At 44.0% G+C, this 21567-nt stretch overlaps 1 protein-coding gene across 3 annotated transcripts in view; it reads right to left on the minus strand.

The window, feature by feature from the left end:
* Nucleotides 1-21567, minus strand: part of SLC36A1 (solute carrier family 36 member 1) — a 57693-nt gene that overhangs the window by 18494 nt on the left and 17632 nt on the right. For 2 of the 3 annotated variants that reach the window (XM_070414565.1, XM_070414563.1), the window contains exons 8-10: nt 17425-17523; nt 14701-14867; nt 9753-9922 (exon numbers count right to left, since the gene is read on the minus strand). In XM_070414565.1, the coding sequence (XP_070270666.1) occupies nt 9753-9922; nt 14701-14867; nt 17425-17523 (436 nt within the window). Of the gene's footprint in view, nt 1-9026; nt 9093-9752; nt 9923-14700; nt 14868-17424; nt 17524-21567 lie in introns of those variants that run through there. The other variant, XM_070414564.1, reaches the window with a different exon arrangement.

Genomic DNA, 21567 nt, shown 5'->3' on the forward strand with positions numbered 1-21567 from the left:
CCACGTGTATGTGAGGAAGGTGGAACTGACAAGGATGAATGGGGGCTGCATTAGGAAATGCCATCAGGTTCACTACCATACCAATGACTGGACCACTGCTAAGCTGGTCAGACAGTGCTGTTTAAAACCAAGGGGAGGAGGCTTCACTGACCCAGTGCCCAGGGACCCCACTATTCCCATCTAACTCAGCTTTCCATTGGAGGGGAAGGCCAATGTTTCACGAGGCTATGCAGTGGTTCTCAACCTTCTGGCCCTTTAAATACAATTCCTCATGTTGTGACCCAACCATAAAATTATTTTCGTTGCTACTTCATAACTGTAATGTTGCTACTGTTATGAATCGTCATGTAAATTATCTGATATGCAGGATGGTCTTAGGCGACCCCTGTGAAAGGGTCGTTCGACCGCCAAAGGGGTCACGACCCACAGGTTGAGAACCGCTGCAGAGGATTATGGGCTCTGGAATTAGGCTCTTGTGTGTGAACCCTGGCTCTACTGAGTGACACTGGGGAAGTTATGGCTCCTTTCTATTCTCCAGTTTTCTTGTGGGAAAAATGAAGATACTAATAGCTCCTAAGTCACAAAGATGTCATGATGACCAAGGAGGTTGATTACACACACACCTAACAAAAGGCCTGTTGTACAACAGGCATGCAATACAGTTAATATTATCATTAGCTTATATTTTGCTGCTTATGAAAAATGTATCTTTAACTCATTAGTAATCAAATGTATTTTCATGGATTGTCTTCCCCGTTGCTGGCCTCCAACTGACAGCGATCGAGGGCATATCTATTATCTCCCTGAGCCCTGAGAGGTACCTTTGCCATGGGGGGTTTAGTTCTAACTTCATAAAGCAACAATGTAGTCAAATTGCCCTAAGAGAGGTGTCACACAGGTGAGATTGTCAGAACATCTCAGTTCAATGCAGCCAATTTTACCCTTCAGATGGACTGTCTAAATCAATCAATCCATCGCTGCCTCTTTGGCTGAGCATCAGATGAAAGTCCTGGGTTTTATTTACTGGCCAGGTTTTGTGAGAAACACTTACTTTTAAACTGGAATACCATTCCCTGCAGTAAGAGGAGAGGCCCGTAGGAACTGAGATTTATCAGGGGAGAGGCAGATTCACATCTCCTGTCTCACATGTACTCTGCAGCTGTGGGGTCCCATATGTAGTCGCCAACTATTTAAATTTAAATGAATTCAGTTCCTCATTCACACTGGCCACATTTCAAGGGCTTACCAGCCACCTGTGCCTAGTGACTACTGTCCTGAACAGCACAGACCGGAATACTTCCAACACAGCCGAATGTCTAGTGCAGTGATTTTCAACCTTTTTCATCTTATGGTACTCATAAACTAACTAAAATTCTGCAGTACACCAAAAAATATACTTTTTGTCACTCTGACAAAAAAATAGGTATGGTTTTAATTTATTCACACTGGACAGCTATTGTTGTGTTGGCTCTCCTCATTTTTTTCTATTAATCCTCACCCAAAGATATTTTTTCTAGTGTTTTTTTAGAGAAAGTGGAAGCTGGGGTCGGGGGCGGGGGGAACACATCAATGTGAGAGACATATCGATTGGTTGCCTCCCACATGCAGGGGATCGAGCCTACAACCAAGGTATGTGCCCTTGACCCGAATCGAACATGGGACCCTTCAGTCTGTGGGCAGATGCTGGAAACACTGGCTAGAGCTGTTGTCATTTTTTTATTTGACGATCTAAGGAAAAAGAGGTCAGTGACCCTGACTAAATAGTCAGCTATTGTATGTTTTAAAAGTTCTTATGACACATAGATTGAAAATCACTGGTCTACTGTAGTGTCTAGCAGACAGCACAGCAAAGCATCTACTCATTAAGCTGAATTTGCCTCGGCTCCATGGGTATGATTACTGTTCCCATGGAAAGAGAGGCCCAGAGAAGTCACATGATATAAAGTGACAGAGCTGGAACTAAATCCTGGACCTCAAGGTCCTGGTACAGTCACATCATAGACCTTAAGAGTAAGAAAATACAGACTAACATACAGACCCACAGAAGGATGGAGAACAGGGGACCTGGCTGATCAGCAGAAAGCTCCTGTCTGGGAAGAACTGGGGGAGTCAGATGTTGAGTTAGCTTTGCCAGGGAGGCACCACAATGGTTTGGCAGAGAATCTAGCACATAGTCAGCCCTGACCTCTCTGCTTTGTAAAGGGTCTTGGGGCCTGATAACAAGAATAGTGCAGGGGTTCTGAGTCTCAGATCTGGCCCTCCATGGTTTCACAGCCTTGGGACAATCCTGTTCTCTTTCCTTCTTCCAGCAATTATCCATCCATACCTTCACTGTTCTGAAGCCTTCAGAAAGTCTACCAAAAATGTAGGCTTTTAACAATAGTCTGTTTTGGCCCTTAGCTATCCTATGTAATAAAAGAGAAACATGGTAATTAGCGTACGACCGCTACCCTTCCCATTGGCTAATCAGGGCGATATGCAAATTAACTGCCAGCCAAGATGGCGGTTAACCGCCAACAAAGATGGTGGCTAATTTGCATATGTAGGCACAATGCTGGGAGGTTAAAGGGAAAGGACGGAAGAAGCCCCCTGCCACTGACGGTGATCAAAAACCCAGGGGGGAGATAAGAGCCGGGGGCAGGGCAAAGGCCTTGGCCAGAGGCATTGGGCCTGGGCAGGGGCAGAGCGGGAGATCGTGGGGAGCTGGGGGTCCCCTGCCCAGGCCTGAAGCCTGGGTCAGAGGCGTCAGGCTTGGGCGGGGGGTGGAGCAAGCGATCAGAGAGAGATGGGGGTCCCCTGCCCAGGCATGATTCCTGGGCCAGAGGCATCAGGCCTGGGCGGGGGTCAGAGCCAGTGATCAGGGGGAGATGGGGGTCCCCTGTCCAAGCCTGACGCCTCTGGCAGAGGCGTCAGGCCTGGGCAAGGGGTCGATCAGGCGATTGGAGAGTGATGGGGGTCGACGCCTCTGGCCGAGGCATCAGGCCTGGGCTAGGGTGGAGCCGGTGATCAGGGGGAGAGGGGGGTCCCCTGCCCAGGCCTGAATCCTGGGCCAGAGGCATCAGGCCTGGGCCAGGGGCGGAGCCAGCAATCAGAGGGGTCTGGGGGTCCCCTGCCCAGGCCTGACGCCTGGGCCAGAGGCATCAGGCCTGGGCGGGGGGCAGAACCAGTGATCGGGGGAAAATGAGGGTCCCCTGCCCAGGCCTGACACCTCTGGCAGAGGCATCAGGCCTGGGCAAGGGGCCAATCCTGCGATTGGAGGGTGATGGGGGTCAACGCCTGAGGGCTCCCAGTATGTGAGAGGGGGCAGGCTGGGCTGAGGGACACTCCCCCACCACCCAGTGCACGAATTTCGTGCACCGGGCCCCTAGTTTTTAAATAAACAGAGTTGGTGATATTCCTCATATCTTCAGGGTTAAATTTGGAGGGAAAATGTCTTTAGGCTGTTGACAAAATGGCTTTCTCATCATGGATAAGCTAATGCTCAGTAAGAGTTGATCTGCTGTGTGCCATAGAATAAGACACTTGCCCTCTCTGGCATCTGGGTCTCCATCGGCGCATACAGGTATGTGGTTGAGAGTTCAGGCTCTGGACTGAGAACCTAGGCTCCAATCTCAGGTCTACCACAAACCAGTTACTTAACCTCCTTAAGACTCATTTCCCCTACTGCTAAATAGGGATGGTCAAATGTAAAGATTTTAGAGGACTAAGCACATAATGAATGCTGCATAAATGGTACCTAATATAATTACCAGTCCCTGCTTAACAGCATACTGTGATCCAGGGTAAATCGGCTCACCATTCTAAGACTCAGTTTACCCATGAATAGGTGACTGTAGGAATACTGAATGACTGCTGAAGTCTCAAACAACTCTGAATTTTAAGGAACTGTTCAATGCAGTTTCAGTAACTTGGGAATGTGTTCTGGGAGATGTACCTCAACTCACTGTCAACTGAGAAGCACTGTGTGCTGCTCAAGAGCGGCACAGCAGATGAGGGATGGGACGCCTCTCCTCGAACACACGGTTATGCCAAAACAGCTTCTAGCCCTGGTTTTGTACCACTAAAGGGAGTGTGTTATTCCTCTGGTGCCAGTTCCTGTTTCCATGGCTGCTCCAGCTTGCTTAAGAGAAGGGAGGCTTTTATCAGGGACAGTGAGTCCCAGGAGCAGACAAGACAGATGACCTGCCTGGCCCTTTCCCAGCTCCGAGTCTGTCATTGCCTCTCCATCACTCACATTAACCTGAAGGACAGATGGACATTCATGATATGAGTGTGAAGTGAAGTCAGATGTGCTCCATCCACTCTGAGATAAGAATTAAGCGGAAAGAGAAACAGAAGCTTATGTGATCAGAATCTTTCCTCAGATTGGACAGAGATGTTACACTTCATCATGACATTTTTAAAAGCAATCTAAAAATTTGTTCTTGTTTTTACTGCAAAGGATATATAAGATAAGCATACTTAACACAGATATCCTTAACAGGAATTTTCTTAAACAGGCAAAATTTTTCTCTCTAAGCCAGGACCACAGGGCTGCAAAAGACTCTCTTCCTGTCCTAGATGAACCAGATACCATAACTCAACCCTAAATAAAGCCTGGCATTGGAGAAAGATAATGGGGGTAGAAGGCAAGAAGAATGAGCCTCCCACTCATATGGGGGAAGAGAAAAAGAAGAGGACCCAAAGTAGCATAAAAGCCCCAAGGGTTCAACAGCAGGGATATCTGTTTTGTCACCATGCAAAATGTGGCAAACTAGTTTTAACTAATTCCAGAGGTAGGAATCAGGTACTTAGCAAATATATGGGAGCAACTAAAACTTTTAAATGTTCTTATGAGTTAAAACTCTCTAGAAAGAGAAACTCAAGAAGGTAGAGATCTCAGGAAACAGCCAACTGGAACCACCCTCTCCCACTCTCTGCACTTTCCCACAAAAGAACACCCCATAAAAGAGGAAGATAGCACACTCCCAACTGCAGGTCCATAGGCCTCTGCAGCAGCTATAGAAAGCGAGGCTGAGGACAACTCAGCTGGACCACGTGGTAAGTCAAGAGGCTCCAATGGTATTACAAAACATCTTCCCTTTGGGTTAAAAAGACTACAAATGTGATCTTTTAATGGCTAAAGCAACATGAGGCAAACACCCATGTTCAGAGAAGGAACTGACTGGGATTCTGGAGTCTGTGGTTTTAGGCCAGCAATGGAAAGAGCTGACTAATGCACAAGAGAAGAGAAAGAACTTAAAAGAATAAACACACACTTACAGAAATATGATCTAAAATCATATCCCAATTGGACACTTACAGCTCCTGGGTCTGGAAGCTCTTTCTGCCATTTTATTATGATTGAAGGTGGGAAAGCCCACCCGTGTTACTCTTAATCTAGAAATCTACCTTTAAATTAATTATAGACTTAGATAGAATATATAATTTCATTTAGTTGAAATACAAATTTTAAAAAGTACAAAAGCAAGGGAAACAACCTACATGTCTAACCCTAAAGGAGTAGTTTAGTAAATATGATCCAGTAATATAATAGAATATCATGCAGTCATGAAAATATTATGAAGGATATGTATATTTATGATATAATATTCAATAAAATGCAACAAAGTTATGTGTATACTATGATTGAAACTATTTTTTAAATTCACCCATGAGGATTCAAGCAGAAAATGCAAAAGAAAATTATTCTGTTAGTCAGTAGGATATTGGGAATTTCTTCCTCAATAATCTCAGATATAGACATTCTCCAAATATCTTTACATTAACTTTATTTTTTCAAGCAATATTTTGGTCAAAATCTAAAATCAGGCTTAAAGTAGTTGTGCAGAATCACAAAATTTTAAACTTGAGAGAAACCCTAGTGATCGATGCCCTTCATATCTTATAGTTGAGGCCTAACGAGGGTTCCTGGAGCTGGGGCCCAGCCACAGCTAATTTATGCTGCTTCCTTCTTCATTCAGCTGCAAGGCCAAGAAGTGTGAAAGGCCAAAAGTTGCTGAAAAGCCACTCTGGATTTGGAAGCTTTATGCTCTAAACGGTCTGGCTTCTGGAATGTTTTACAAGTATGCACTGTAGACTGAACAGGCCTCTCAGTTGATATGGTTTTATGTTATTACACTTCAACAATAGGTTTCTGAAATTCTCATAGCTAACTGAAGTGAAATGTTTCATATGGCAAATGCCACAGACAATTAGTACCAACCACTGAAGGACAGGTTAGTGCCTCATGGAATCCTAAAAAAGTATTCTTCCTGCACCTCTCGGCTCCCCAGATGGCGCCAGCCTCTTCCAGCCTCTCTTTCTACACAAGTCCTGGACGTAAGGTGACCTGCAGAGTTGACATTTCTAAACATATGGGCTGGAAGTAAATACTGAAGTCATAGCAAAATGAGCACCATTCTCTGGCATGCATATTTTCCCAGCCCCTCCTTCCCAGAAGTCTAAAAGTTAACATCAAAAAGTAGACAGAGCACCCAGCAGGTGTTGCTCATTGGTTCAGCATGAACCAAGAGGTTGTGTTTTGATTCCGGTCAGGGTACATGCCCAAGTTGTGGGCTCAGTCCCAATGGCGAGTGTGCAGGAGGAAACCAATCAATGATTCTCTCACATCATTGATGTTTCTATCTCTCTCCCCCTTCCTCTCTCTGAAATCAATAAACACACACACACACACACACATATATATATATATATATATATATTTTAAAAGTAGAGCAATTTTGGGGGGATAAAGGAGAGTGATAAGAAAGTTTAATTTCAATTGGATAAAAAATGTGAGGCTGGACCAAATTGCCCTGCTCCCCTTGAGGAAGAAGAGGAAAAATTGGGGGAAAGACAAGAAAACATCAAAAATAAAAATAAAAAAAAAGTTGCCATTAAAATGTATGGGTATAACTGAAAATAATGAGTTACATCAAAGCTCTAAAATCACATACCAATCAACCTTATGCAAAAACATCTGAAAGTACAAAGAAACAGAAACAAAATGAACTCACATAAATACAATTAAATTGGTGCTACAGTGAAAGGCCTCTCCTGAATCCCACAATTACTTCAGAGTCTCCAGGGAAGGCTAGGGAAGCCAGAGTGCTCAGAGATGAAGGGGCTTCATCCCTTAATAGGATGACAATGCAATGCTAAGTCACAAGAGATCACAGAAGGGAAAAAACAACTGAACGCGCTTAAAGATCAAAAGCAACTTGAGTCCTTTGAGCACCATGCTATAGAAGAAAGGTGAGACCCACAGACAGCCAGGAAAAGTGAAACAAAAACCAAAGGCATCTAAGGACAGCATGAGGTCTGTGAATCAGAGACTGGTGACTCCTGCAGGGAGCAGCAGAAAGAAATCTGGCAGGAAGCAAGACATATGCTACTGAAGGCTAACGCCAGACTTGAGAAGGAAATGAGGCCTCGAGAGGAATCAGGCCCAGCATCACTGCCCAGCTCTTCGGTCAGGGAGAGCTACTATCTATGCAGTTACAGCACATTTCACCTAGACAGACCTAGTTTTCCTAGAGGAACCACTTTGAAACAAAGCAAATCACGTGAATTATCCCCACCCTTTCTCCCAATGCCCTTTGGATCAAAGAATTGGGGCCCTGAGAGTTGACATTATAAACGCCTGCATGTGGAATCAGTCTCCTCGATACTTAAGGCTAATCCATTCACAGAAAAAAATATACATATCTGAATCAAAGCATCTGCAGTTGCTGGCAGAAAACAGGGGTAAAATCTAGAGTCCAAGAATCCTATCAGCACACATTAAGGCAATTTACTGCCTTAAAAAGCAAAATATATCACCTTACTTCCTTTGCAGTAGCTCTGGGACAGCAGTGACCTGTGGGCTGCCCTGGATTAGCTGCTGAGTGTGCTGTTTCTATTGAGCTGGACTAGAGAGAGACTGAAGGTCTACCAAGTAAAGGCTATAAGGAGAATTCAGATTCGTGGTTGCCATCAGCTCTCTGGGCCTGGAAAAATCAAGGTGTCCACTCTCTGCCCAGTTCCTTTCCAGCTCCACCCAGATATAAATCCTCCGGAGTGCTGCCCGAGATTAAATCAGAAAGCATAAGGAAAGGTCTTTACTTCCTTACTCCAGTGAGTTCTTTCCACACAGATATCCAGAATGATAAGTTTCTACCTACTATCCTTGAAGAACATAAAGAACTGCAGGTGGCTTGAGGAGGTCCATCCTGCAATATCACTAGGCTATTCTCTTGAAGAGGTCTATCCTCAGGTAGGCACTAGTCCAGTGATGGCGAACCTTTTGAGCTTGGCGTGTCAGCATTTTGAAACACCCTAACTTAACTCTGGTGCCATGTCACATACAGAAATTTTTTGATATTTGCAACCATAGTAAACCAAAGACTTATATTTTTTATATTTATTTTATATATTTAAATGCCATTTAACAAAGAAAAATCAACCAAAAAAATGAGTTCACGTGTCACCTGACACGCGTGTCATAGGTTCGCCATCACTGCACTAGTCTGTTCCCTTGAAGGGGCCTATCCTGTGATAGGCATTTATTTGTTCCCTAATCTGTTCCCCTGACAAGGTCCATTCTGTGATAGGCACTTGTCTATTCCCTTGACGAGGTCTATTCTTGGAGAGGCACTAGGCTATCCCCCTGAGGAGTCCATTCTGAGATAGGCACTAGGCTGTTCACAATATTTTGCTTGGGTGGTTGAAGAGGATGGATAATCTCCTGCCTGCCCTTCTCTTGCTAACAGGCAACCAATAAAATAATTTCTGATTTTCCATACTATGAATGAAAGCCAGACAACATCCACATATTTCATCCCTAAACATTTAATTCTGGTTCAATTAAAAAATCAGAGAGACCTATATTTATTCTAAAGACAAAATGAATAATAATAAAATTTCTGGGGAAGTCTCAATGTATTATGAAAATCATCTTGTCCCAAAAGAATAAAAATTTTTAAAATAAAATAAAAAGCCAATATAGCCTAAAGAGAAATATATGATTTAACAATTTCAATTTGAAAAGCAATTGCAAATCTCCTAGTAATTTAAGTTAAATGGCACAGATCAATTCATTTGGGGTTCTCTATTGTATCAACTCACATAATCTGAAAAAAAATAGAAATAATTTTTGTTTTAAATTTATATCAGTTTCAACCAACAGCAAAAAGGATGAAATTTTATCTCTTAATTCACACCCCTGGATGTGTGGTCCAGAGAAGAGGAATAAAACACAAAGTAATCAATCAAACACCTGGTTAAACGACAGAAAAATTTCTAAGGAACATTTATGTAGACCAACATCCAAAAATGTCTAGAGGAGTATCATTCAGCTGAAAGGAAATCTAAGGACAGACTGTCACACTGCAAAAGTGATCATTTGAAAAAACAAGTAAACATGTACCGACTATCAAAGTAACCTGTACTCACTCATTACGAATATGGTGAAATGGCTCTCTTTTAGGCTTTTACTGTATTTTATATGGAATAGTAATTATACATCTTTACTATGACTTTCGACCACCTCTGTAGCATTTCACACCATATTGATAAATGTCAGTCCCCATTCCCATGTCCTGTATAGTACATATGTCATTAATTCACCTAACATCTGGACACACCTCAACTCTGAAACAGGAGCGTGCCCAGCCTCCCGTTCACCCATACTGGCAATTTCACTACAATGTAAACTCTCCCTCATGAAAGCCCTGGAGGCTGGGTGCCCTTGGGAAAAAACAAACAAGGCAATTCTCCCATGTTCTACTCACATGTCAGGCAAACCAGCATGGTGCGCACCAACAGGTCCACCGCCAGCTCCCAATGCTCAGGCACGCGGGACACGAAGAAGGGGATGATGATCTCTGCTGGGACGAAGAACTGGATGGCATAGGTGAAGAAGATGCCAATGGAGTAGAGCAGCTTCACCGACTGGTACAGCCTGCAGAGAGAGCCCAGATACATTCAAAAGCCGTTCCGCACACTCATATACTAGTAGGAATAGTGCAAAATGGTCTGGTCCCATTGTGATTTGACCATATCTATCCAAGCTACAAATGCATGTGTTTTTTGGACCCAGCAATTTCATATCTAGCAATTTATCTGGCAGATATATTTGCACATATACACAAAAACTGACATTCAAAATATATCATTGCAGCATTATTTAAGTACAAAAGACTGAAAACGGTTTAAATGTTAATCAGTGGAGAACTGGTTAAATACATCATGGTGTCCCCATATAGCAGTTAAAAAGTGTGAGGCAGAACTCACATGGGATTAGCTTTATGATATACTATTAAGAGAAAAAAATCATGAAGCAGTACAGTGTCTACAGTGTGCTACAATTCGTTTTAAAAAGAGAAAAACCATTCCCCCTCACATACACACATATGTGACACTCTTACATACATGAAACATCTCCAGAAGGAAACACAAGAAACTGGCTGATACGGTTGCCTCTGAAATGGAAAGTTGTAGAACTGGGGACTAAAGGAGGTGAGTGGAAACTTGACCTTTTCTGTATACCTTTGAACATTTGGAATCTTTACCAGGGGCATATATCCTTTCAAACATAAAAACAATTAAAAATACAAATAAATGTAACAAGCCTGTTTATTTATATCCTCCCCATTTAATACAGAGTTCCCTAGAAACAGATGGTGACCAGCAAGATCAAGAGGCAGGAGCAGAATCCATCTTTCCACCCTACTGCAGCCATCTTCCTACCTCTGCTTTGTGTGCAGCTTCTCAAGAAGACCATTAACTCGTTGGGAGATACCTCTGTCTACCCCATGCCTATGCAGAGTAGAATAAAAGCCTTACAAGCACTTATAGATCTCACATGACCATTAAATGGAAGACCACTCTGTCCCTAAGCAAAACTCCATGTCAAACAAGACCCTCATGGGTTGAGCAGCGAGAAACACTGGTCTCCCTCCCTTTTTGGAAATCTACACTAATAAAAGAGAAACATGGTAATTAGCGTACGACCGCTACCCTTTTCATTGGCTAATCAGTGAGTATATGCAAATTAACTGTCAGCCAAGATGGCGGCCGGCAGCCAGGCAGCTGATGCGAACAGGGAGGCTTGCTTCCTTCAGTGACCGCAGACTCCAACGTTCCCCCGCCGGCCTCTGAGCTTCAGTTGGAAACATAGTAACATTTATAGAAGATAAACAAAACTCCAGAAAGCTCCTGTCAGTCAGCCAGGATCTCAGAGCTGGAGTCGCAACATTGTTTCAAATACAGAAAACAAAGGCCAGAAACCTGCTTTCAGCCGAGCCTCAGAGAGAAAGCCGGCTCTCAGCTCCAGTGACAGCCATGGAAGGTAAATAAATGCCAGAATAAAAAAGGAAAAAGAAAAAAAGGAGAGGTTTGGAGCTTCAGTTGCCCGCCAGCCTGAAAACAGCCCTCAGTCCCTCACCCAGACTGGCCAGGCACCCCAGTGGGGACCCCCACCCTGAAGCAACAAGATGGCGGCTAATTTGCATACTGAAGGCAGGCGGCAGCAGGCAAGGCTGTCTGCGGTCTGGGACCCGGATCTGTGACCCTGCCGGGCGGGATCAGCGGAGCCTCGAGGCCTCCCGGCACCGGGATCAGCGTGACAAGGGGCAATGCCCAAACGCCCTGATTGCCCTGCGGCTCTGTGTGTGACAGGGGGCAGCGCCCCAACCCCCTGATCAGCCCTGCGGCTCTGTGGGTGATAGAGGGCGGTGCCCCAACCCCGATTGCCCTGCGGCTCTGTGTGTGACAGTGGTGGCACCCCAACCCCCCCACGGGCCCTGCTCTATGTGAGACGGGGTAGAGCCATACCTCCCCATCGGCCCTACCCTGAGTGTGACAGGGTGTGGCGCCTCAACTACCCCCCCCCCCCACGGGCCCTGCTCTGTATGTGACAGGGGGCGGTGCCCCAGCTCCCCTATTGGCCCTACTTTGTGCATGACAGGGAGGAGCTCCTCAACCCCCTGATTGGCCCTGCTCTGTGTGTGACAGGGGGCAGCTCCCCAACCCCCTGATCAGCCCTGCTCTGTGTGTGACAGGGGGGAGCTCCCAAAACCCCTGATTGACCCTGCTCTGTGCATGACAAGGGGGAGCTCCCCAAACCCCTGATGGGCCCTGCTCTGTGTGTGACAGAGTACGGAGCCCCAAGCCCCGATGGTCCCTGCTGTGTGACAGGGGGCAGCGCCCCAACCCCCTGATCGGCCCTGCTCTGTGCATGGCAGGGGGCAGCGCCCCAACCCCCTGATCGGCCCTGCTCTGTGCGTGGCAGGGGGTGGCGCCGCAACTTCCCTATTGACCCTGCCTTGAGTGTGACAGAGGGCGGTGCCCCAACCCCCCAATCGGCCCTACCCTGAGCGTGACTAGGGGTGGCATCACAACCTCCCCATCCGCCCTGCTCTGTGCATGACAGGGGGTGGCGCCCCAACTCCCCAATCGGCCCTGCTCTGAGCCCGACCAGGGGCTGCACCTAGGGATTGGGCCTGCCCTCTGCCACCCAGGAGCAGGCCTAAGCCAGCAGGTCATTATCTCCTGAGGGGTCCCAGACTGCGAGAGGGCACAGGATAGGCTGAGGGACCCCCTCTCCCCCCCGAGTGCACAAATTTTTGTGCACCGGGCCTCTAGTATTGTATATAACATGTACTAAATTTCTCTGTGGTTGAACTTAATACCTGGAACATGTTCTATGCTAGAAGCAGAATACCCCAGGAGAGACTGAGTTTGACAAAAGGTCTTACTTGCTCTAAGAATAGATGATAAAAACTCTTTGGAAAAATCAGCTGGTGGCTCTATAATTAAACTCGGGGGCAGCACCAAAGCTTGCTGGAGTTCAGGGAAGTCTGGAATCAGGATACCCACCTGCAGGCCAAATAAATTGCACCTGAATTGAGGCAGAAAGATTAGAATAGCTGGGTTTAAGATCTCAGAGGAAAGAAGGCAGATGCTCATCTATGGCTTTAGATTACACACATGTATAATGTGGGCTGCTTCTGCTGCTCCTGATCCACTTATCTTGTTATGCCGAGCTACCACCTGATTCTTGATCGGGCAAGGACATTTGGAAATGTAAAAGCAGGCATCAGAGGGAAAGATAGTTTCTAAAAACAGTGACCCATTTCAGGTCTACCAGTTGGCTGGCCACATAACAAACTTAGCCCCCAGACCCATGCTGACTAGGGTATCCTTTGCTAAACACAGACAACACTATTGAATAAACATTTTTATCAATTTTCTCAAGCTGCCCTTGCACAATGCCTCACCAATCAGAGCTCTAAAAAAACACATAGGCAGATCAATTGGCCAGCTCGAAAGGTTATTCTGATCCCCAGGGCACTCAGCAAGCATCTGTGTCTGCTTGCAGCTGCTCTCCATAATGAAATTTTAATCTTCAAAAACCGGAACTGTTGCTTAGGATACACCCTGTGACATCTACCTTTTTAGGAAGCATTTCAATATGTCTGTTTCCCTATAATACAGCAACCAAGAGTTAAGGAAAGTGAAACATAGAAGGGCCCCAACAAGCCTTGGTCCAAGGTGAGAGGCCTCCATGTGCATATCAAGTCAGTGATTGCACGGGAAAGGCGCAGCGGAGGCTAGGGACTAAGCAGATGTGCCCTCTCTCCCCCTCTATTTGGACTGCTTTAAGGTGAATGGACTAGATACTTGACCCTTCTAGGTTCAGATTTCCAAGAGAGAAATAGTATATCAGTCAGCTGATCAACCAATCCATTCAGGATATGCCTCCATAGGAATTACTCATCCAAACAAAGAATAAAGTTAGGGCAACATCCTACTTGTCCATGACACCAGCATACTATTACAAAGCTCTTTCTCATGCATATCATTTTATATTCGTGGAAATCCTGGCAGGAAGAAATGACTATTCCTCATTCCCAAAAGAGGGAACTGAGGCAGCGAGAAGCTGTGATTTGTCCAAGGCCACAGAGCTAGGACATGGCAGATCACCTCTGTCCTCTATGCCCCGGCTGCTTCATGATAACATCTCATCTAGAAAATGCTTCGGTCTCAGCATTTATTCCTCCTTTTTGTTCAAAATCATTCCCTGAGTGATGATCATACCAAGTGCTGGGATAAAATGGAGAAATAAACGGTTGCTGCCCTCATACAGCTTAGCGTGTAAGGAGGTCACAGTACAGGCAAACGAACCATTACAACGCAAAGGATAAAAAGCCTAATGGGAACTTATGGGAGCAGAGAGAAGGGGCATCTCACTGAGATTTGAAGTTGTGGTCAGTGAGCCATCAGAGAGTTTCTCAAAAAGAGCAACTCCTAGACCAATTCCTCCTGACTGAATGGGAATTGGACAGGGGTGAGCCCAGAGCCTGAAGGACCCTGAGGCATTAAGAAAGGCAAGGGGAAGCCTTTGAGGAGTTCTCCACAAGGCATGATTGGACTGAGTGTTCTCTCCAATGCATGATTGCACTGAATGTTAGGCAGCTCACACAGGTAGCAAGGAGGAGCCCTGATATGGAGAAAGATTAAGACACAGGCAGCGCGCGATGGGTCTCCTCCTCCACTCTAGCTAAAAGCAATGGAAAAAATATCTCGAGTGAGGATTCACACACACACACACCAAAAAAAATTAAAGTGAAGTAGGTTGACTTAAGAGATAAGCAGGAGAAAGAATCTACATTCTGACCTATTACAGTGATTTAAAAAAATACCAGTGTTCCCAGGCTTCTATCCTCACCCACTTACCAGCAGTTAGGCAGGTTGAGAGTTATGCTGCCTTGGATATCAGCTCCAAATTGCAGGTACCCCAGACATCCCAGGCTGATGTAGAGGGTAGTGACAATGCCCATTCCCACATACAGGATGATTGGAAATTTCCGGGGATCCTTCATTTTGTTTTCAAGAGGCAGAACCTATGAGAGTAGTGAGAGAGAAGAGAAAACACAGCAAAGAGCAATATTAATAGCCAAGAAGAAAATGCAATATTTTCAGGAAAAAGTAATTTCTTTATCTTTAGAACTCCCCAAAAGCAAATCCATCCTTTATTAGACAAACAAATAAATGCAAGTTGTTTCCTCAGAAGCTCTCCTCTCAGAGCTTGAGACATAGAGCCCATAATCTCAACAGAGAAGTCCTGAGAGGTTAGGGTGCAAGACTGGAACCCAGGACTCCTGGTCCAGGCTAACACTCTGCCCCCTGCTCTGAGATCACTGTAGGCTGGGAGTTCTCTTTGCCCCTTGAATGCAGCCACCTGGCAACTAACAGACCCTTGTGTATCATGCCCACCTGGAACAGATGCTGGTGGTGGCACAGGTCAGCTGTAGCTCACCTGAGATCATAGCTTTGCTAATCTGTCTAAAGAATACAACACACAGGTCAGGGAAAATGGCCATTCTACTCAACAGAAATGATTTCCTTACCTCAAAAGGGGTAGACACCAGCAGTGACAAGTTAAACCTCCAAGTTAGAGGAAACTGAGGTGCTGAGGGTAGCATGACTTAATAGATCTTGGATAATCAGGATCTTGGAGATATATAACAAAACCCAGTTTCTAGACTCCTATTTCAAACCATTGAACCTTGCCGTCCCCTCCCTCTCAGCACAGAACATTCTTTAACCTTCGCTAAAGCAAAGGAAAGATTAGGAAGACTGGTTCACTTAGGAACAGGGAAGACAGCAGGTATGACTGTGACAATCTTCACAATCTGCCACCAACTGCTTCTGGCATGACTGACAAGGAAAAGCAACACAATGGAATGAATACAAACTATCTTTGACCTTGTCATTACACTGATTTGCCTCCAGTGCCTGTGTGAAGGCAGAGCAGGTCTGTGCCAGACACACCCCAGCAGACACCACGATCCAAAGCCTGGTGCTCTGAGGGGAGCAACAGCTCTGCATTTCCAACTGGCTTTCAGCAACCCCATCCTACCAGCTCAAGGGTCTCAAGCTACAATTGATCCATACACAGTAAGAGTCAGTTTCTAAGCTTTCCTTCAGCTTCCTCCTATGGAGAGTCTAAAGAGACCGAGGGCAGGGAACCCTCTCCTCCATGTCCGCCAGGCCTGGGCCTGCAGTGCAGAGAGAGAGCACAGTGAGCAGTGAGCAGTGGCACTTTACCCAGATATGCTCAACAGTCCTCAAATCCAAACTAACAGTCAAAATAGCAGTGTTCTCTCTATTGTAAAAATAGAAACATCTTGAAGTAACAGATGATCATGATTACAGAATGACTCCATATTTAAGTCTTGGCTAACGAAATGAAGCAAAGAATAACTTCTGCGCTGTACTGTTAAAGAAAACTGATAAACTCAGTACAATGCTCCTTGAGAACCCAGGATCTCCATGCATCCTTCCACATTTACTCAACCTCTTCTTCCCTGTCCTGAGTACTTGGGGCCACTTTCTCACTGCTGCAATACGGGGCCCTTCAGGTCTCTGCCCCAGCAGCAGGGAAACCACTGGTGTTTGTGAATCAAGGTGAGACATTCTTCCTGGGTGCCAAGAAGGAACACAGGAGAAGTTTATAACCTCAGGAAAACCTCTACACAATCACGCAGAAAGCCTCCCCATAATGTTAGAGCCTTCATACAGTCCATCAACACTACAGGGACAATTCCTCTCTATTTTGACAAAAATTTGTCAGGCTCCTAGGTTTTCCCAGAAGCATATAGAACATGATTGGGAAATCAAATGGGGACAAAAATAAATTCTATGAAAGAACAAGTGCCTTCTCATTTCCTAAGCCCTTGGCCAGGAGAGCTAATAATTTTTTTCGGAGAATTCTGTACCTTTATTATGAAAAATCAAAATCAAATTAGGTACAACTGACTGGCAGACTTCTCTCTTCAGGAGAAGAATTTGGTGAAATCACAGCAATAATGAGAGAAAGCTAAGCTAGGAGTGAAGGCTACTCATTCATACAAAGAAAATATGGCACACCCATGATCCAGGGCAGAGAAAGTATTGACATGTTTATGGATTTAATAATAAAATCGATATAATTAATAAGAAAAAGTATTCAATGCTCATCATATGTCAGGGACTGTGTGAAGCACTTTACATATATCTCACTTAATCCTAATAATTACTAATCATTAAAATTACTTTTCAGAGGCAGACAATGAAGGTCGGATAGATTAAGTCCTTGCACCAGGTCACACAGCTACTCTCTGGCAGGAAGACTCTACATTCCAGACCCTACATTCCTAATTGTTAGTGCACTGTTGCTTAGTGCACATACAGAAGGTGGGTGTGCAAAAGAGCTGGTTTGAATATAAACATTCTCAAATTACATACAATTTATTTTCATAAGTTGGAGCTGAGGAACTTCAGTGGAATCCCTGAAATGCTGCTCACTAACTGGCCATTAAGTCTCAGAAGATTATTTCCAATAGCATTTCCTCAGCATTCCTTAAAGCAGACCTCAAGGACACCAAGGACATCAGAGAATCACAGTGCAGCTCTTACCATCCCGATGCCTTCAAATGCAAAAATGGCTGTGCCAAAGAACAGAGGGTAGGTCTTCCAGGGTGCCACCAAGGGGAGGCGGCGGGGGTCTGGGATCCCCTGAAAGAGAGAAAATAAACCAAAGCAAAAGCTATATAAACAGAGCTTTGAGATTTGAATCCCAACATCAGACAGGTCACACCTTTCCTAAATCCTAGATTCTCTGAAGGTAGAAAGTCTGACACCTGACAGATGATTGGGGAACATTTAGTCTGTGTATATTTTTCCCTTCAGGCTGACAAAACCCACTTTGTTTGGGGGAGGACTAGCCCAATGTACCCTAAAAAACTCAAATGTTAAAAAAAACAAAACACTCAAACGTTGAAGCCTACATAAAAAATCACATTCTTTTCATAGGTACTCCCATCCCTAGGAATTTAATCTGAGTAGGAAGAAAAAAGCAAAGTATAGAAAAGTTGAACTAAAAACGACCTAAATGTTCCCAAACAAGTGAACATTTAGTTTACTCAGATCAACTATGCCATAGAATATCACACACTATTTAAAAAGTAAAATCTAAGATAACTAAGTAGCACATGAAAAACTGCTTATGAAATAATAGTAATTTTTTAAAATTTCTATATTCACTATGATACAACTACATAAATACTTCACACAGATAAAGCTGGAGGGAAGATGGTAAATTTTTAGATGCTTTCTTTTTCCTTTTTTTCTACATTTCTTTCTTTTTAAAAAAATTCTTATGAATAAGTTTGAGTACTTGGAAAATACTGACAGGCACATGACAAGAATATTGAAACATTTGCGGGGAAAAGAGCAAAAAGAGCATTTTAAAAACAGGCAAATAGCCGAAACCGGTTTGGCTCAGTGGATAGAGCGTCGGCCTGTGGACTGAGGGGTCCCGGGTTCGATTCCGGTCAAGGGCATGTACCTAGGTTGCGGGCACATCCCCAGTGGGAGATGTGCAGGAGGCAGCTGATCGATGTTTCTCTCTCATCGATGTTTCTAACTCTCTATCTCTCTCCCTTCCTCTCTGTAAAAAACCAATAAAAAATATTTTTTAAAAAAAACAGGCAAATAAAAACCAAGGCAACTGGCAACTGCAGGTGTAATGTAAGGATGTATAAGCAAGGAGGTGCAGACACAGAAACCTACCAGCTCACCACTGGACAGCAGTGCTCAATAATAGACAGCATCGAAGGAGCAGGATGCAGAGTGGGGCAGAAGCTGCCGTCCTTTTAAAATTCGGCTTTTTTTAAACCGTGCGTGTACATTGCTTAGATTAAAATAAAAACTGACTTTACGTCTGCCTTTTACAATGTTTTAAAAATGATTTAACTGCGGAGCCGGTTTGGCTCAGTGGATAGAGCATCGGCCTGCGGACTCAGGGGTCCCAGGTTCGATTCCGGTCAAGGGCATGTACCTTGGTTGCGGGCACATCCCCAGTGGGGGGTGTGCAGGAGGCAGCTGATGGATCTCTCTCATCGATGTTTCTGGCTCTCTATCCCTCTCCCTTCTTCTCTGTAGAAAATCAATAAAATATTTTTTAAAAAAATGATTTAACTATAGAGATATTTAGATAAATATGGGGCATGTTCTAACAGTGTGACAGAATAGTATCAGTGAACAAACAAAGATCTAGTATTAACCTATGTAATAGGCTTCTCTTTAAAAGGTTTTAAAGTGATTATACTATGGTCTCCCTAAAACAAAGAATTTTGAAAATACTTTTTTCTCAGGTGCTGCTAAGAAATCAGTTAGATCTCTTCACAAGAAGCGTTTCAGTAACTGGAATGATGACGGACAATAAATATTTTTGCTCTACAATGAGACAAGAGAGTGAGAGTGCCCTGTAATTATTCCTGAGTCACAGTGCAACTTAAGTTCCTAGAAACAGGAGCAATCTGTTGGTTAGGGGATGACTACTGCTCAGGTTCATACATCAGATCAAGTTGATGTATCAGAGAGGGAATTTCAGAATGTATGTCTGGGGATACTGTGTGAATGAGACCAGCCAACAGGAATTTAAAATACTACATAGTTAATTGCTATTGACTTATAACACAACCAACTAAATGAAAAAAGCTTATGCAAAGAAATGTACAAATTAAAATCAGTTCACTATCCACATATCTCCATAATTCTACACTACTATCAATGATAATAACAGTTTTTTGAGAAAGTGCTGTTAAATGTATGTAAGGATTGCAAGATGTGCTCCAAGTTTGGAAACAGTGTAAGTGTGGGAAAAAATGCATCTCAGAATTAAGGATATGCAGTGATAAAATATTCATTGGGCGTCTCTTCTCGTCAAGGCATTCTGCTCAGAACTGTGCTGCCATCCGTTCGTTCCAGGAAAACATGCTCAGGTGGGAGACCTTGGTCAGCTTCCTATGATGGCATGTGCATGAGGAGCAGGAGCACCAGTCATAATACATGCTAAATGCTAAGGATTAGGTAAAAATTCAGGAATATCAAACAGCAGTGGAATCCTCAAGGTAAACAGAGCAAAATGCCAGGACAGGACAAAATTAGCAGCAGCAGCAACAACAAAAAGGACCCAAAGGGAACATCTTTAGCTATGTGCCACGTCAAAATGAAGCCGCTCAACACAGCACTCTCCCATGCTGCACCCAGGGCAGATAGCACAACTTCATCACAACACACCTCCTGGCTGAGCCAAAAGGCAGGCGCAGAATTGCTCTCAAGCAATCAGCAGGACTGCCTCACCAAAGTGCAGGTTGCACTATGCACAGACAATGCTCCAGACAGACACTTACTGCAGTTGGGACTGAGATGCTATCACAACTCATATTCCCATCCCAGCCCTCTGATTGTGGCATCGACCACAGTCCCAACTACCTACACTGGTTTATAATTAAATGTGGTATGTGTGTCACTCACCTCATCTTTAATGTCCACTGCAGTGTTTCCTAGGCAGTGACTGAGATCTCTAATTACAAAGTTAAATCAAGAATTTATCTGCCTACAGAGGCAGAGCTGCCTCAAACTGATTGTCGGACTGCAGTGGGAAGACCAGGGAGGGTTGGGGGACTGGAGGGAGGGGAGTAAGAGATCAACCGAAGGACTTGTATGCATCCATATAACCATAACTAATGGACATAAGACACTGGGGGGTAAGGGAGGGCAGGGGCTTGTCAAGGGCGGGGGGGAAAAAAAGGACACTTATGTAATACCCTTTGTAATACTTTTAGCGAAAAAATAAAGAAAGAAAGAAAGAAAGAAAGAAAGAAAGAAAGAAAGAAAGAAAGAAAGAAAGAAAGAAAGAATTTATCTGCCCTTCTCTGCTTTTACTTAATTTGCCAGAGGTGGGGCGGGGGGACTCTCTGGAAACGATCCATCATGCATTCACAGGCCCTTCTTCCAGTCTCATAATAAAATGGGACATGGAGAGATGTTTATGCTTTAAATAGTAATTCTGCAAAAGAGTTAGCATCTGCCATTCTTCTGACTTACTAGGACAAGGAAAAAACAGTCAATACTCATTAAGTCCAATCTAAATTCACTGTCGTATCTTCAGTACCGGAAGTCCCTCCTTTTTATGACCCACTGTTTTCCTAGAAACCACATCAGTAGGTAACTGTTTGAAAATGAGGCAAAGTTCACCTGTCAAACTGTCCAAATTAAAACAATTGATATATCCAGTGTTGGCTAGAATAGGAAACTTAAATACCATGGAAGGGAGTCAATATGAAATCAGTAAATAGTGCTTAGAAAAAGCAACTTGGCAATATAAAAATTTCAAAAGTGCAAACTCTTCAGCAATTGTTCTTCTGGATAAATATCTTGGAGATGTACTCATACATGCCCACAAAAAGGAATTTGTAATAAAATGCACTGTCATAATACTGAAAAAATACTAAAAACTATAAATGACCTGACAGTCCGCTGACTGAGGACTGGTCAAATAAACTAAGGCAACATCTAGTTTCTGAGATACTATGTAGCAATTTAAAAAAATGAGGTAAAATCAGGGTGATATGGAAAGCTCTCTGCCTAACTATTGAGGGAAACATAGCAAAGTAGAAGAAAACTACATATAATAATCTTTGTAAGTATGTTTAAAAAAATAACAAAAATATATTTTTGTTTTATATATTTCTGTACATACTTACACAGTGT

This window comes from Myotis yumanensis, unplaced genomic scaffold (assembly GCF_028538775.1).
Source record: "Myotis yumanensis isolate MYYU_CA2020_CCGP unplaced genomic scaffold, mMyoYum1.0.hap1 SCAF_5, whole genome shotgun sequence".
Classification (NCBI taxonomy): Eukaryota; Metazoa; Chordata; class Mammalia; order Chiroptera; family Vespertilionidae; genus Myotis; species Myotis yumanensis.